Genomic DNA, 19146 nt, shown 5'->3' with positions numbered 1-19146 from the left:
AAGTATAGAAGGACATATCACCAATCTGATCACCATAGTTATCTCTGGGGAAGGGACTAGGAATCGTTTGGGAGTGTTAAAGGGGGACTTACACTTTGTTTTGCTTGAACTTTTAATGAGATCGTATTCTTGTGCTACTTAGTTCTCTTTAATTTAATGAGCTAATTTAGTTACATTTTATGACTACTTTGTTTCTCTTTTAAGGAAAAGGAAAATAGTATAATAGGCAAATTGTTAAGTAATTTATGGTACATCTATGCTTTAGAACTTCCTTATGCAATTAATAATAATTTCAAAGATAGTTTTGCTATCATGTTAACTATTAAATCAAAAGCAGCACACAAAACTATATAATCTCAACAGTGTTTGTGGACATACATCTCTCTACCACATCTCTCCCCTAACTCCCAATACACTCCCAGAAGAAAACAGACAAAAATTGTGGCATGGAATTAGCAATTTTATAGGGGGCAGAAATTCTTCTTCTTGCCATTTCTTTGATATTTTCTAAATGTTTTAGAATAATCATGTTGTTATCTCTATGATTAGGAAATTTATTAAAAATTTTAAACTAACACAACTGTAACTTTTCTATATTCAACCTTTAATCTTGTCTATATTTTTAGCGATCTTGGCGCCTAGATTTTACTCCTATTTTCTGCCTTTTTCACTCTGAGATAGCAAACATTCTCTACTTTTTCTTGTACAGTCACCCACCGCACAGCAATGCTTTGGTTAATAATGGACCGCATTTACAATGGTGGTCTCATAAGATTAGTACCATATAGCCCGGGTGTGTAGTAGGCTATACCACCTAGGTTTGTGTAAGTACACTTTATGATGTTTGCACAACCACAAAATTGCCTAATGATGCATTTCGCAGAACATATCCCTGTCGTTAAGCAAAGCATGACTGTAATTTGTACACTCCTTTCCCAAAGACTGCTATTTGTAAATGCTTGAATCTCCCTTCTCCAGTGTGTAGCTCATCTTTATTCAGACATGAAAATATTTTGAATTTTTAACTGTTGATATTCTATGGGTCATTAGGTCTTATAAAAATCTTTCTTTTTGAGAACACTATTGCAGCCAGGAACCAGATCCAGTGCTATGCTCCAGTTTCTCTGAGTCTGTGGAAGTATAAATGTTATGAAACCCAAACCTATTCTTTATATTCAAAATTACACAGGATATAATTCCCCCTAAAATTTTATTTTGAGAACACAATCATTTAAATATCATTAATCTAATTGAAAGTTTTGATTTCTTTTTCCAAGTTGTTCAGTGATTCTATTAAAAAAATTTCTTCTTTCAAATATTCATTGGAATATTTAGCTGTAAAATGACATTATTTACCATTTATTTTTCCCCTACTGTTTTCTGGAGTCTCTACATAAAGAATATTTGCCCCTCAAAGATCCCCACTGTTTGTCGATAGTCACTTAAAATTTGTCTTCTTCTAGAAATTCTTTTTATTTTGATCTATACTTTTTATATGAAAGTCTGCCTTTCTTTAGTTTCTAATTACTTCATATTTCCTATTTCCTATAAATTAGAGTATTTATTTCTTCTAACAAATAGTCTTCTGGTCACATATCTGCCCTGTTCAGTTCTTAAAAACTTTTTATCAGCAATAGCTGGGACTTCTTTTCACATTTGTTTCTTTGTTTCTTTCGCTACTAGCTATTTTCTGCTTCTCTGTCAGCCTGCCAACTTTACTTAGACTTTCTTTCTTCTTCTAAAGATATCCATTGTAGTATAGTCGTCTTTGGGAAAGCCTTGTAATTTTCATGGGATTGTTTCTTTTTTTTCCTACATTTTTTCACTGCTCTAGAGCATGATCCACATGACAAACTATGATTAATGCCATCTGTTTATCTGGTCCTTCCTTTTAAAATATTGAGAAGTTATAACTTAACCCTTTAATCACTTCTAATTCCATTAAAATAAAATCCAAACGCTTTCTTATCCGTGGTGTATAAGGCCCAGGAAGTCTGGCTCCTGTTTTTTCCACCTGCTACTTTTCCCCTCATTCACCACACATCAGCTTTGCTGGCCTTCCTCCAGTTTCAGGACTCATGAAGCCCTTTCCCACTGCACAGTCTTTGCAAATGCTGGCCTTACTCCCATTTGTCACGTGGGACTCCTTCTCACGCTTCCGTTTTTAATTTAAATGTCATCTCTTCAGAGTTATGATCTCTGACCATTTCATGGATCCCTCCCTCCAAACACAGCACCCTACTTATTCCTTCATAGTACTTACTCCATTTGTAATTATTTATATGTTTACTTGTTCACTGTTTTTCCTACTAGACCATAAAAGATAAAGGGAACCAAATATGCTTGCTCACTACAGTATCCCCAGCAATTAACAGATTGCTTGGCACTTAATACAGGCTCAATAAATACATGAATGAATGTCAGGACTGAATGAATGACCAAATGAACAAAGAAGGAAGAACATATTCACCAATCCATCAGCTACAGTATGCATTACATCTGTTATTCCTGCTAAGTATAGTGCCCAGCTCAGTATCATGCCCAGGAGAGTGCTAAATATCTCTTATTAGATGATGTCCATCAAATAGGATGACTCTTCCAGTGATGAACATGTGCTCTCCTAGCATTTTTAGTGTTACAGACCCTGGAGACCACAAAAGCAGTTCCTTTTCTCTAACTTAGGCCTTCTCTATGTCAAAATACCATTATTGGCCCTAAGAAACTGAATTGGAAGCAGAATAAAATTCTTTCAGCAACGTCTTCATTTTGTATGTGTGGGTATTCACTTGGAAAATCTTTGTTTTACCTTTCTTCTGTCCTCTCATGAACTTCATCAACAATGATATGGGTGATTCCTTGTAGAGCTGTATCTCCTTCTAGCCTTCTCAGCAGCACTCCTGTTGTGCAGTATAACAGTCTGGTGGCTGAGGACTTACAAGTAAAAGGGCACAGAAAGCAGTCATGAAATTTTTGAAAAAGGGAAACACCTTCCTGGCAAAGCTATTTTGAATGGATAGGGATAGAGAATATTGGAAAAACAGCAGTTCCATTTAATATGAAACCATACTAAAAAACCATGCAGTTTTTTGGTGACAACCACAATAAAAGCTTTTCGACTTTTTATCAAAATTTTAAGTTTAAAACTGATAAAAACATTTAAAAATTATTATAAAACATAAAAACAACAGTGAGTGATGAAATCAAATCTGAATTTGGCCATTCCTTACTTGGTTAAATGGATTAAGACCCAGTTTTAAGAGCAAAACAGTACCTAATAGATCACTTCTGCCCGTAAAGAATACAAGGTCTTTATAGAGGAAATTAGTACACCCAAATAAGAGTTCCTATACCAGAATGTTTCTAAAAGGACTGCAGCCCCACTGAAGTATATATCCCAAATTGTCCATGAGTCTCCAGACCCCAAGAATTCTTTATACGTGAAAACCGTAAATTTCTGTTATCAGGGAAAAAGCAGAGCATACAAACCTTGACACTTTCTAACCGGATCTGGTATCCCACAGTCAAACCCACCCTTTCTGCTCTCTCTTTAGCAACACGTTCAGCGACAGAGATCGCAGAGATTCGTCGGGGCTGGGTACAGATGATGTTAGCCACCTTCTCAGGTGGTCCATTCAGAGAATCATCCAGAATAAACTGTGGAATCTGTGTGGTTTTCCCACATCTGCATGTCAAAACAAATAAGTCCTGAAATGAGAGTGCTAGTTCAAGCGCTAGTTAACTAAAGAAGCAATCATATGCAATGAGGGAAGTGAGAAAGCTAATTAGAATAAAAGTTGTACAGCTTTACCGATCTTCTAAACCTACCTTCTGACTTAATACCTACAGCTCGTAATTCCTAGGAATTTGCGCTCAGATCAAAGAGGCAGTCAAATGATAGTGTAGTATCACTTGTAAAACTGGGACTGCTAAATAAACATTAGATTAAGGTCTGTAAATGCTTCTAGTAATGAGAACTCTGTATATGAATCCTAAAGAAATAGGAGTATTAGCTAATGATTTTTAAAATACTTTATATTTTCCCCTTTGATGTATATTGATTTGGCTAAAAGTGGGCTGAAGCTAAAAAGAAAAGAAACTGGAAGACAAAGTTACTACCATACCAGTGAGTCTGGGCACACATGTAATTATTAAATTGAATACCCTTGAATACAGAACTAAATTAAGCCTGCAATTTGTCCCCGCTAAATAGGTTTGGATAACATATGGAGAATGTGAAATAAACAAAATAATGGGCCCTACGGTGTTTTCAAAAGAACAAATAAAAGCTCTCAGGAAATCAGAATAAATTTAGAAGACGAAAAGTTTTCAAGCTAAATGTTCTGGAACTACCCTTTATATTTAAAAATGAACCTTGTTAAAAGCCTTTAGCGAGGCCTTTGCCTTAAAATTGTCTCAAGGTAGAGGTGTACAACGTCTTCAAATTCCTAGATGGATTTCTGAGTTTTGTTTTTGTTTTTTGTAATTTGGCTGTTGGTTACAGAAATTGCAATATTAGCGTCTGTGAAATATTATTTAATATTTGACAGGAAAAAGCACAAATAACACCAGCTACTGGTTTTTTAAAAGTAGAACTGGTTACGATAACGAGGGTACATATATCATATTTACATGCATTACAAATAAACTGCACTCTTACCCAGTCATACCACTTATAACAAGCACCTGATGCTGGCTCAATAATTTAAGAATGGTTTCTCTTTCTTCCCAAGCAGGGAGTGATTGTCTTTCCTGCAGAATCGACTGGAACTGTCTGGAAGCCTAATATAATAAAAGATAAGGATCAGTTGGATTACTTTGAATCACCTTTCACAAAGCTCTGAATCTGGAGTCCCATAGTTAGGCCTACCCTTTCCGCTTTTTCTTTAACAATTTGTTCAGAGACAGAAATTGCAGAGCTTTGTCGGGGTCAGATGCTGATGATTTTAGTCAGAATGCTGCTCAGAGAATCAGCCAGAATAAGCTGTGGAATCTGTGTGGTTTTCCTACATCCGAATAAACTGAAAGATTTTTTTTTCAAAGATTGGCACCTGAGCTAAGATCTGTTGCCAATCTTCCTTTTTTTCCTTCTTCTTCTTCTCCCCAAAGCCTCCCAGTACATAGCTGTATATTCTAGTTGTAGGTCCTTCTGGTTGTGGCATGTGGGATGCTGCCTCAACACGGCCTGATGAGTGGTGCCATGTCCGTGCCCAGGATCCGAACCAGCGAAACCACAGTCCGCCGAAGCTGAGCGCGCAAATTTAACCACTCGGCCACGGCGCGGCCCCAAACTGAAAGATCTTAAGAGAAATAAACGTCTCTTGCTTAACAACTATCCAGCTCTTCCTAGCAAGAGTCTCTACACCAGCACTGTCCAATAGACTTTCTGTATGATGGAAATGTTCTATATTTGCGTTGTCCAATTTAGCAACCTCTGGCTACAGGTGGCTATTGAGCACTTGAAATGTGGCCAGTGTTACTGGGGAACTGAATTTATTTTATTTAATTTAAATTTAAATAGCTACATGCGGCTAGGGGCTACCACACTGGACAGCATAGTTCTACACGATATCAGATTTTCATCAAAATCAATAATACTAAGGGCACTCACTAAAGGGTTCTTTTTGGCCAGTCACTACATCTATGTAACTCAGTCTGACATCTAATGGCCAATGCTACAAACACTGTACTGCATGATAACATTATCGATATATTTTTGAATAATGTAAGAAATTTATACATCATTTTCTGCATATAATTTTATCATATAAATTTATCACCTCTAAACGCACTGATCAAATTGAATATGTAATTTTCGTTTCTACCACATTATTGTTTATGGTATGATTTTGTATTCATTCTGATGTTCTATGGGTATTGCACTATAGTAAATGTGATAGTGTTATACTGTATCAAAAATGAGATTCATAGAACTTTAGAACTGGAAGGGCCCTTAGCATCTAATTCAATCCCCAAACTGGTTAAGCAACTCACCTTTGTCCTAGATCCAACTCTGCCCTAACAGTTCACTTATGGGTTCTTTTAAAATGATCTTCATGAGAATGGGGTAAAAACAACATAAACTTTGGAAACAGAGAGAATTAGCTTGAACCCCTGTGTTGCCACTTACTAGTTGTGTGACCTTGGGCAAGTTATTTATCCTGTGAGCCTCTGAAATGGGGTAAGAGTCCCTCCCTATGCTTCTCCCTTTCCACACTGATTTTTCTAATGTAAATCACAGTATTAATTTTTCTTTTGCTTATCAGATTGTCAACAGTATCAAAGCCACATGATTCTGAGAATATTTGGTATATATGTATATATTTCATTTTCACCAGCCATTGAATTTTTCAGAACTATCTAGAACATGCACCCAAATTTGCTGTGGCATGCAGAACTCTGACCACTCAGAGTGAAAAAGAACCAAAAGTATACTAGGCGGGGTAGCCAAAGTTTCCTAATTCCTAATCCCTTCATCCATACCTTAGGGAGGCAAGGCTAGCCGTTCTCTCAGAACACCCTACCTGTTTTATTCGGAACTGCTTGCAGATTTTAGCATTTTCAGCATGTACTGATTTTGCCTGCCAGTCATATCTTTTGGAAATCTTTTTCTTAAGGTTCACATAGCTTTCATTCTCCACTATAACTGGTGCAGGACCTTCATCCTCATCTGTCTCCTCCTCAGGTTCTGATTCTTTTTCAACTTGAAGGGGATAAAAGGAAACATTTGCGATATGGAGCCCTTTCTTTAGCAAAGGGGGAAGTCACTGTCTAACAAAGTAACAACAACAACAAAAATCATAAAACGGAGAAAAAGTTAAAGCTTGAATAAAGTAGGTTCATTCATTTCGATACTACTACTCTCACTGCTAAAGAACTTAAAATGCATCTTCAAACAAACTTTAATCAAGTATAAGTGGCTATTGTTAAACCAAATTAAAAACGAAGAGACAATCACGGCACAACTTATTAATCCAGTAGACTTTTTACATTCAAGCAATTAACTGAAAGTTTCAACTATTTGCAAGTGTTCCTAACATTCCATGACATAAAACAATCCAAATGTCTATCGAATGATGAATTGATAAACAAAATGTGATATATCACTATAATGGCATACAGTTTAGCAATAAAAAGGAATGAGGTCCTGATACATGCTGCAATAGGGATGAACTGTGAAAACGTTATGCTAAGTGAAAGAAGGCAATCACAAAAAGCCACATATTGCAATTCCATTTCTATGAAATGTTCAGAATAGGCAAATCCAGGGCTAGAATGTAGATTCATGACTGATGGGATTGGGGAAAGGAAGAAATGAGAAGTGACACTAACAGGTATGGGGTTTCTTTTTGGGGTGATGAAAATGTTCTGGAATTAGATAGTGGTCATGGTTGTACAACTCTGTGAATATACTAAAAATCATTGAATTGTACACTTTCAAATGGTGAATTTTATGGTATGTAAATTATATCTCAATAAAGCTGTTACTTAAAAAAAAGTCCATGACACACAATTTGTCATTTCTTGAGGAATACATCTGAATCCTATAGGCTAGAAGCTCACACTTGGGAGTGAGTCAAGTGGCCAGTGAGTAAACCCAGCCAACTGTCCAGCATCCACATCTCAGTACAGCTTCATTGTTCTCTACCTATTGATGTTTACCTAGGAACGCTTATGAAATAATAAAAACTTGTTTCTCTGAAAGAAAGATGGCAACAAATAAGAGAGAATTCTCTGATGAACCTTGAAAAGAGGGTTTACTTGTGGTGTAAGTATCTGTACAGCAAACCTGGGTCTGGACAAAGCCAGAAGCTTGCATAAACATTCCTTTATTTGAGGATTTAAGGATTCATAAAGATAACCCTACTCTGAAGAATTCTGGGGGTCTGGTGTACTAAAAGCAGGAGGGTAAGGATAGTGGTATAGAAAGAGAAAGAACTCTAAAAACTCATTTGAAAGTAATCCCATATAAAGTATCAGAAGTAAACATCTGACCAAATGAATTAAATGAAACACATTTTCTAGGAAGATGCTTTGAGGTTCTTCCGACCCCCAACTGCTAGAATAAACTTATCATCTACACACTTTAAATTCAGGGAGCTCAAACACAATGACAAAATTAGGCCTTACAATTAAAGTCAGGGCATACTTCGGGGGATTCTCACGCCCTTTTTTGCCCATGGACTGAGGAGAATGACTTGCTTAAGATCTCTGGGAGATCCTAGACCAGCCCCGCTCTACAACACCATCCACGTGATCAATGCCTTACGTACCTTCTGGAATTTGATTTGAACCAAAAGAATTATTTGGAATCACTGGTTTACGACAGACAGGATTATTTACTCTGGTTGCAGAGGATACTGGCAGAGGGCTCACAGGAGGAACACTGTACTTGTGATGGGTATTTGTTAGTAACTTGACTATTTCTGATTCTTCCTCTAAAAGGGTTATCAAAGAATATACAACAGGTTCTGAAGTTTCTGCAAATATCAAGGCCTTGCCATAAAGGAACTCAGAAATATGTAAACGACAAGCCAGAGGTAGATTCTCATTGGTGGAATAAAATGCCACGAGGGGAGCTTGGTAGGGGTATTTGTGATCTTTAGAAAATCGAATTTCAAGTTCATATAAAAAAGACGCATCTTCGTTGGCATTAAGATGAGAATCATCGACACTTCTTTCTGCTCTTCCAACAATTTGATTTGGGGGCACTTCATGTTTGAATTTGCATTTTGATCCAAATTTACAATTTCCTTTGAGGTAAAATTTACAGACTTCAAGTGAAGTCTCCTGCACATTTTTGGTACTTTCCTTTGGCCTGGATTTGCAGAATTTACTTGTCAAATACTCCAGTTCTAGTCCAATGGTCCAGACTCTGTTCTGAATTCTTTCTATAAATTTTTCTCCACAGATTGACTTGAGAGCAAATGCTTCTTCCTGACGCTGTTCCACACACTCATCCAAGCTTATACGGGCAACTGCCTCTGAGATCTCCACCCTCTCTCCAAACGTCTCAGAAAAACACTGGGTGAGAAGATGTTCTAGTGATGCCCCCACATCTCCATCACAAATCCTCAGGGCTGCTTGACAGCGTTCCGTGTTGAAACCATATCTGCCAAGTACGAAACAGGACAAAAAAGACTGAGTAATATCAAATCACAGAAGTGAAATTCATTTAAATACATTTATGTGAAGTTATAACTATACATAGGCAGGGTTTGTATTTTGAAAAAGCATCTCTGACAATATTAATTCCTCCTTAATCCCCTATCCTAAAAGGGAGGATATTAGGCACATCAGGCACTGCTGGAACCCACACCATAGGAAAGTACTCAAGGAGCAGGAGTTGGGTTTATAACATGACTTCAGTTTCCTTGAATTCTCCACCAACTCCCATAAATGTTGAAAGCAATCACCTGGAGAGTTTTTGCACTGCAAATGTTGAGACTGCAAATTCTGGATTATAAGGCTCCACCAGGCCTGAGCCAGCATATTCCAAAGGATCAGCGTCAGGAACAAGGGAAGCTTCTCGTCCAGCTGACCAGTACTGCTCATCATCATAATCAGGCTCATCATCTTCCTCCTCCCCAGAAATGCCTCTTCTGGCAAAGGTAACATTTTCACATATTAGATTCTAATTTCTACTTACTTCAAAAGAAATTTAGCAAGAATGTAAGAATTTGAGAAGCCAAAGGACATAGGATCCTGACTACTATTCAGTCACTGATTTAATCTTTTATTGACCTATTAATTTATATCTTGGCAATTAACATCTATTGGGCATTTACTACACACTAGGTACTATGTTAAGTGTCTTATAAGTACTGTCTCTTTTAAATCTTTCCAATAACTCTACCAGATTCTATTGGAATTTCCATTTTTCAGATGATCAACTAAAACTTAGAGAAGATTAGTAACTGTCAAAGGTTATGCAGTAAAGAGCAATGACAGATTTTAACCAAGGCAGTCTGACCCCTGAGCCTGTTTTCCTAACCATAGAAGCCTTGGCTCCTCTCTCTCTCTTCTCATTCATAAAAACCATCCCTAATTTTTGGCTCTGATGTATAACCACCCTTCCTAAATCTAAGACAGATAAGAGATTTGTAGATAGGATGGAAATTGAGCTGTTCTTGACTGACGACTCATTAATTCTGGTAAATGGAAAGAATTAACTTCTCCAATTGAAATCACAAAGCAAAAAAGCCACAAGAATAAAAATTGTTTCTCTTAGACAGATGGTGATGAGAAGTGTAATCTTAAGACTTCATCTGCTCAACTCAATATCTGCTCCCACAACAAGACTTCTACTTGTTCACTACAAGGTTTTATTTGGAAAGCTGTCAATAAATCAATTACTAAATCCATATTGGCACTGTCCTAGAAAAAAAATAAAGATGAAAAGGCAATCTGTACTACTGCTCACAGATATTGCAAAACAAACTCATTCCAAAACTGTTGCTGAATAATTATTCTTGCATTTCTCTTGGCTCACTTTCTTATACAGCCACAACAGGATCAGTAAAGATACAGAATTCCAAAGACACACAGGATGTTCACACTACCAACAGATCTTCCTTAATGTAATAATTTACTCAAACAAAATAATTTACTCAGATCCAGCATCTGCATCTTGTTCCTGCAGGTCTCGGAGAAGAGCTTTCACTTTTTCCTGGTTCTCAGAAGTCATGTGTAGTGTCTGAAGGGGCACCTTGGCTTCGGGCCTCCATTTGGGGCGTGCCTCTCCTTTTCTTATGCTACTGTTGCTAGGTCTGCAAATGACACATGAACAAAACTGCACATTTAACTGTGATTAGAACTTTTACACTCTCCTCAGAGTCCCCAGATACATACAATGCGAACTGGACTGTCAAGTATCTTATGAAAGATGACAATGAATGTGAAGAGACTGTCCATTTTCTACAGTATTTTCCACACTTCATTATATTGGAACTGCTGGAAAAAAAACCCCTGATCTGATTCTTAATCATTAAGTCTGGCTTCACTAACTCAAGAATCCTCTGAAAAAAGCAATGCTATGACGACTCCCTGTGTACTAGAGGACTTTCAAGGAAATATGCTACACCCGAAAAGTATTTATTTCATACTATTTTAGGTACCCAATCTGAAAACAATCGAGAGTCTCATCTCAATTGTGAATACTAGGCCCTATATGTGAAATATTTACCTAAATTATCATTATTTCCTGATTACAAAAATAAAACAATAAATACATGAAAAGTAAAGAAGAGGAAAACAGAAGTCATCCTAATTCACATCATTCTTTTTCATATACTTTTTTATAAAATTGTACAGCATATATAATCTTTTATAATTGCTTTATTTTCTTATCAAAACAAAACTGACATTTCCCTAAAATTAAATATTCTCCTACAACATAATTTTAAATGGTTACATATAGATATAGATATACGGGAATTTATTTCACCAACCTTCATTGTTGGAATTTAGATTTTCGATACTCCCCTTCCAAACGTCTTTATTCTTTGAATTCCAGAAACCGTGCTCTCTTAGTTTTCCTCCCACTTCATTAGCAACTCCTCCTCAGCCTCCTTTTTTGATCTCCTAATCTCTCAGCTCTAAAGCCTACAGTGCCCTTGGGCTCAAAGTTCAGACCTCTTCTCTATCTATATTCTATTTCCTCCGCTCTCATAGCTTTAAATAGCACTTATTCACAGAAGACTCAGACATTTACTTCTCTAGTCTCGTTCTTTTTCTTGAACTCCAGACTTATATATTAAATTGTCTATGATATCTCCACTTGGAAAGTACCTCCTAACCGGTCTTCCTGCTTCCAACCCATGCCCCTGTAGTCTCTTCTCCACACAGCACCCTAAGGCAGGGCTAGAGTATGGGTGTATAGACTGTACACTGTGTAACGTCTCCTGGCAGGGTAGGAGGGTGGGGATGAGAAGGGAATAAGGGAGGAGGGGACAGCAAGAGCTAAAATCCAGTCTATGCTCTGTTTGCCAAGCCATGCATCCTGGGGCTATAATTGCCCAAAAAAGGGGGCACCATTTTCTAATTCACATAAAGGCATATATTGAGTAGCAGCAACTCTGGCCAGAGTGACTGATGTCACACATCTTTGCCTCAAACCCTGCAACAGCTTCCCATCTTACTCAAAGCAAAAGCCAAAGTCCTTATAACGGCCTATAAAGTCACACACGGTGTAGCCTCTCAGATCTATCTGCTTATCACTCTTCTTCTTACCCATCCACTCCAGCCACATGACTTCCTTGCCATTTCCTAAACCTTCCAAGCACACTCTTGCCTTAGGGACTTCCCACTTGCTGTTCCCTCTGCCTTGAATGCTCTTCCCTTAGATAGCTTCACAGCTCACTTCTTTACTTCCTTCTTGTCCCTGCTCAAATGACACATTATTAGAGAAGACTTCTCTGATCATGCTGCACAAAATAGCAACTATTTAAAAATACCAGAAATCTATTTTGGTATTTTCTATCCCCTTTTCCCTTCTTTATTTTTCTCCAAAGCACTTACCACCTGACATATTCTGTATTTGTTTATGGTCTTTATACCTCAAACCTCCTTCAATGAAGACAAGGACAGTATTTTATTCATTGCTGTAATCCTAGTCCCTAAAACAATGCCTGGTGCACAGCAGGCACTCAGTAAATATTTGCTGAATGAAAGTCTAAGACTCTAAGAACCTATAATGTCTACGTTATCAAAAGAAGTGAGCTGCATATAACTCAGAAGTGACGTTCTTAAATCAGCAGCTAAAGTGAAAATAAAGTTTAAAATTATTCTGGATGACTCTTTAAAAAGGTGTCAGGTTTGAGACTGATATATTACCTCTCAATATGTCCAAAATGATCCTTTTTCTTCTAGAATAGAGAAAAATGTAGATTCTTTGGTTGAATAGCTGATGACGTACTTGATTATGCTAGGGACTATGTATGAAAAACATCTATTTACATTTCACATTTCAGTGTATCAGGCTTAAACTAGAAAAAGCACTTGGAAACTGAGACTGACTAAGGGAATAGCATATTCCTCCCTCCATATCTTGCTCACCATGGGGCCCAGATTCATTTAACGGCAAGTTTAAACTACTTAAATGCTATTTGTTTTCATTTTTTTCCCTGAATGTATAAAGTTGAATTCATTTAAGTTAAAAGCATGTATGATATGTACTCTTTGACATGAGTCTTAGACGCATCTTTTCCAATACTATGTCTACTCAGACAAGGTAAACAAAAGAAAAAATAAACAAAGGGGACTTTATCAGACTAAAGAGCTTCTGCACAGCTAAGGAAACCAGGAACAAAATGAAAAGACAACCCACCAACTGGAAGAACGTATTTGCAAATCATATATCTGACAAGAGGTAAATCTCCAAAATATATAAAGAACTCACACAACCCAACAACAAAAAAACCCAAACAACCCGATCAAAAAACGGGCAGACAGAGAAAGACAAACTCTATATGATTTCACTCATATGTCGAAGATAAACACATGGACAAAGAGAACAGATAGGTGGTTACCGGGGGAAGGGGAGCAGGCACAAAGGGTGAAGGGGTGCACCTATAAGATGAATGACAAATAAAATTTCACAATGTTGGAAACTATCATAACCTCAACAAAAAAAAAAGGACAGAGGATATGAACAGACATTTTTCCAAAGAAGATATACAGATGGCCAATAGGCACACGAAAAGATGTTCAATCTCACTAATCATCAGGGAAATGCAAATCTAAACTACACTAAGATATCACCTTACACCCATCAGACTGGTTATAATCACCAAGACAAAAAGTAACAAATGTTGGAGAGGATGTCAAGAAAAGGGAACCATCATACACCACTGGTGTGAATGCAAACTGGTGCAGCCACTATAGAAAACAGTATGGAGATTTTTCAAAAAATTAAAAATAGAAATACCACATGACCCATCCATCCCACTACTTGGTATTTATCCAAAGAACTTGAAATCAACAATTCAAAGAGACTTATGCACTCCTATGTTCATTGCAGCACTATTCACAATAGCCAAGATGTGGAAGCAACCCAAGTGCCCATGGACTGATGAATAGATAAAGAAGAACATTCAAACAGTATAATGACCTGGATGAGCGCCTTGATTCACTGAAGATACAGAAGTCATCACCATCATCCCAAATTCTACTCGATGCCTTTCTATTGCCGCCACCACCACCACCACCACCACTGCCACCTCCATGAGATTTACTAGCATGACTCCTGCCTCCTCTTCCTCCTCTAGAAGACCCCTTTCCACCTCCTTTGCCTGGCTTGCCTTTTCTTCTTACTGAAGAACTCATTTTCACCTGCAAGAGAAAAAAGTAATACAGATATCATAAAATCAGACAAGTATAATATTCCTTTGTTTGTCAAAGTTATGGATATACGATAATTTAGAGAAATAAAGGAAAATGGACATTTTAAAACAGCCAATTTAAAGGAAGCATGGATAAATTGCTTCATAAAAGATTTACAAGCACATTCCCTTCAAGATTAATATTTAGTGAGTTTCTCTGACAGAGATTTCTTAACCAGGGATGTGCATCAGAAACACACAGAGAAGTTTCAAAACACACGTGCCTAGGCCCCAATCTTATATTCTGATTTAGTTAGGTCTGGTATAGGGTTTAAAAAATTCTAGTTGAAAAGAGATGTTTTCATGTATTTAATATGATCTGATAAACAAAATTTATATTTACATACATACTTTCAGAAACACAGCCCTGGCTCACAGATTTTGCCTGGGGGGAGTAAAAGTGTAGAGATTTTGTATGGGATCAAAGTTAAGTTGTTATTAGCTTAAAATAGAATATTATAACTGTATGATGTTTTTGTTGTTGTTGTTTGTTTGTGAGGAAGACTGGCCCTGAGCTAATATCTGTCGCCAATCTTCCTCTGTTTTACGTGGGATGCTGCCACAGTGTGGCTTGACAGGCAGTGCTAGATCCATGCCCTAGATCCAAACCTGCAAACCCCAGGACACCGAAGTAGAGCGCATGAACTTAACCACTATGCCACTAGGTTGGCCCCGTATGATGTTTTATGTAAACCTCAAGGTAACTACAAAGCAAAAATCTATAGTAGCTACACAAAAGATAAAGGAATCAAAGTGTACCACTACAGAAAATTGTCAAATCACAAAGGAAGACAGCAAGAGAGGTAGAAAGGAACAAATCTATAAAACACCTAGGAAACAACAAAATAGTAATAGTAAGCCCTTACCTATCAATAATGACTTTAAATGTAAATGGATTAAATTTTCCAATCAAAAGACAGAGCGGCTGAATGGGTAAAAAAGCAGGACCCAACTATACGCTGCCCACAACACAACTGCTCCAGCTTAAAGACATATATAGACTGAAAGTGAAGGGATGGAAAAAGATATTCCATGCAAATAGAAACCAAAAGAGAACAGGGGTAACTAGACTTACATCAGACAAAATAGACTTTTCTAGTCAAAAACTGTAACTAGAGATAAAAAAGATCATTACATAATGATAAAGGGGTCAATTCATCAGGAGGATCTAACAATTGTAAATATTTATGTACCTAACATCAGAGCACCTAAATATATAAAGCAAATATTAACATATCTGAAGAGAGAAATAGAGAGCAATACAATACTAATAGGGGACTTTAATACCCCATTTTCAACAATGAATAGATCATTCTGACAGAAAGCCAATAAGGAAACATTGGACTTGAACTGTAATTTAGACCAAATGGACCTAACAGACATATATAGAACATTCCATCCAACAGCAGCAGAAAACACACTCTTCTCAAGCACATATGGAACATTCTTCAGGACAGATCATATGTTAGGCCATAAAACAAGTCCTAACAAATTTAAGAATACTGAAATCATCTCAAAAAATTAAAAACAGAAATACCATACGATCCAGCTATCCCACTACTGGGTATTTATCGAAAGAATCTGAAATCAATGATCCAAAGAGATTTATGCACCCCTATGTTCACTGCAGCATTACTCACAATAGCCAAGATGTGGAAGCAACCCAAGTGCCCATCTATAGCTGAATGGATAGAGATGATGTGGTGTATATACACATATATATATACACACACACACACACACACACACAATGGAATACTACTCTGCCATAAAAAAGACGAAATTGTCCCGTTTGCAACAAATGTTATGATGCTAAGCGAGATAAGTGTATGATGTTAAGTGAAGTAAGTCAGACAGAGAAAGATAAATAGTGCATGATTTCACTCATATGTGGAAGATAACAAATACATGGATAAAGAGAACAGATTAGTGGTTACCAGAGGGGAAGGAGGTTGTGGGAGTGGGGGGGAAGGGTTAAAGGGGCGCATATATATGGTGATGGATAAAAATTGCACTACTGGAGGTGAACATGATGAAGTGTATTCAGGAACTGATAAACAATAATGTACTCCTGAAATTACACCATGTTATAAACCATTATAATCCCAATAAAATTACTTGGGAAAAAAAAAGAATACTGAAGTCATATCAAGCATTTTTTCTTACCACAATGGTATGAAACTGTAAATCAATAACAGAAGGAAAACTGCAAAACTCACAAATATGTGGACATTAAATAACATGCTCCTGAACAACCAATGGGTCAAAGAAGATATCAAAACAGAAATTAAAAAATATCTTGAAACAACTGAAAATGGAAACACAACATAACAAAACTTACAGGATACAGCAAAAGGAGTTCCAAGAGGGAAGTTTGTAGTGATAAATGCCTACATTAAGAAAAAAGAAAGATCTCAAGTAAACCTAAATTTACACCTTAAGAAACTAGAAAAAAAGAACAAACTAAGCCCAAAGTCAGCAGTATGCATAATGTAAGCACCAGAAAGATAGGAGACAAAGAAAAGAGCAGAAAAATGTTCAAATAATGGCAGAAGATTTCTCAAATTTACTGAAAGACAATAACCTACACATCCAGAAAGTTCAAAGGACTCCAAGTAGGAGAAACACAAAGTGATTCACAAACAGACATAATATAGTAAAAATGCGGAAGGTTAAAGACAGGAGAAAATTCTGAAAGTAGTAAGAGAAAAACAACCTGTCACTTACAGGTATAACCCCAGTAAGATTAATGGCTGACTTTTTGGCAGAAATAATGGAGGCCAGAAGGCAGTGACATAATACATTCAAAGTACTCAAAGAAAAGAACTGTCAATCAAGAATCCTATATCCAGAAAAGCTATCTTTCAAGAATGAAGGTGAAATAAAAACTTTCCCAGATGAAAATAGATAATTTGTTGACAGCACACCTACTTAAGAAATACTAAAGGAAGTTCTTCAGGTTGAAGCAAGTGACCTTTCACGGTAATTTGAACCCCCACAAAAATATAAAGAACACCTATAAAGGTAATTACATAATTATATTTTTAAAAAGTATAAATGCATAGTTTTATCCTTTACATAACCGATTTTAAAAGCAATTATATAAAATAATATGTATATGATGTAATATTGGACCTATAATATATAGAAATGTAATATATTTGCCAATAATAGCATGAAGCAAGTTGGTGGGAGCATAGTAGTATTGGGCTAAAAAAATAACTACCAATGGTAAAGTAATACTCATAACAATGTATTGCTGGGTTTGTAATATTAATAGATGTGATGTGTATAACAGTAACACCACCGAAAGGAGGGGAAAGGAATATAGCTCCAGTCCTATGCCACACAACAAGATTTCATTCAATGATGGACCACATATACAATGGTGATCCCCTAAGATTACTACCATACAGCCTAGATGCATAGTAGGTTATACCATCCAGGTTTGTGTAAGTATACTCTATGATGTTCACACAATGACGAAATCACTTAATAATGCATTTCTTAGGATGTATCCCTGTCATTAAGTGACACATGACTGTATATGAGAGTAACATTTCTATATATTCCTAAAATTGAGCTACTATAAATGTGAAGCTGATTCTGACATGTTAAAATGTAGATGATAAACCCTGGAGCAGTCGCTAAACAAGAAACCAAAAACTTAAAAAAATATAGTGAAAAAATCATTAAAGAAATTAAAATATTACATTAGAAAATATTCACTTAATGGCTGAACACAAAAGAAAGCAGTAAAGTAGGAACAGAGAAACAAAACAGACATGAGACATATAGACAATAAAAAGTAGAATGGCAGACATAAATCCCACTATATCAATAATAACATTATATGTGAAGAAATTAAACAATTCAATAAAAAAATTACCAGACTGGATAAAAAAACATGATATGACTATATGCTATTTATTTATCAATTTAAATTCAAAGATACAAATAAATGGAAAGTAAAAGGATGGAAAAAGATAAATGATGCAAACAGCTACCACAAGAAAGCTGAAGTGGCTATGTTAATATCAGACAAAATAAACTTTAAAGCAAAAAATGTTATTAGAGATAAAGAAGGACATTTCATAATGAAAAAAGGGTCAATCGATCAGGAAGATATAACAACTATAAACAAATATGCATTTAATAACAGAGCACCAAAATACATGAAACAACAACTGACAGAAATGAAGACAGAAATAAACAATGTAATAACAGTAGGAGACTTCAATAACCCACTTTCAACAATGGTAAAGAACAACTAGATGTAAGACCAACAAGGAAACAGAAGACATGAAACACAGTACAAACCAACTAGACCTAACAGACATCTATAAAACACCTTACCCAATATATATTTTTGTCATGTGGACAAGGAAAATTTTTCAGGACAGACCATATGCTACACTATAAAACAAACGTCAATAAATTAAAAAAGAGAAATAATACAAAGTATCTTTGGCAATCACAGCGAAATGAAATAAGAAATCAAGAGCAGGAAAAAATTTGGGAAACTCACAAATATGTGGAAATTAAGTAGGTCTTGACATTCTTTTCTTCAAAATCCTTCATAATTATACATATTTATTTAGGGCTTAGTTCATGTTTATCTCTCTCCTCCTTCTCTCAGAAAGCTCTTTGAAGGCAAGGATTATGTACATTTTGATTATGAATACACCTCTAACACAGTGTCTGGCATATAGCAGGATTTATATGTATTTGTGGAATGAGTGATAGTTGAATAAATGGCTAACACGAG

At 36.3% G+C, this 19146-nt stretch overlaps 1 protein-coding gene across 10 annotated transcripts in view; it reads right to left on the bottom strand.

Moving 5' to 3' along the window:
- Positions 1-19146, bottom strand: part of DHX57 (DExH-box helicase 57) — a 52075-nt gene that overhangs the window by 29369 nt on the left and 3560 nt on the right. For 8 of the 10 annotated variants that reach the window (XM_070572861.1, XM_070572859.1, XM_070572866.1 and 5 more), the window contains 8 exons: positions 14108-14328; positions 10608-10766; positions 9414-9599; positions 8271-9109; positions 6522-6700; positions 4658-4779; positions 3487-3682; positions 2807-2931 (listed from right to left, as the gene is read on the bottom strand). In XM_070572861.1, the coding sequence (XP_070428962.1) occupies positions 2807-2931; positions 3487-3682; positions 4658-4779; positions 6522-6700; positions 8271-9109; positions 9414-9599; positions 10608-10766; positions 14108-14322 (2021 nt within the window). In that variant the 5' untranslated portion in view covers positions 14323-14328. Of the gene's footprint in view, positions 1-2806; positions 2932-3486; positions 3683-4657; positions 4780-6521; positions 6701-8270; positions 9110-9413; positions 9600-10607; positions 10767-11447; positions 14329-19146 lie in introns of all 10 variants that reach the window. The other 2 variants (XM_070572865.1, XM_070572864.1) reach the window with 1 other exon arrangement.

Source organism: Equus przewalskii, chromosome 14, assembly GCF_037783145.1.
Source record: "Equus przewalskii isolate Varuska chromosome 14, EquPr2, whole genome shotgun sequence".
Lineage (NCBI taxonomy): Eukaryota > Metazoa > Chordata > Mammalia > Perissodactyla > Equidae > Equus > Equus przewalskii.
This window is presented reverse-complemented; position numbering and strand designations above follow the sequence as displayed.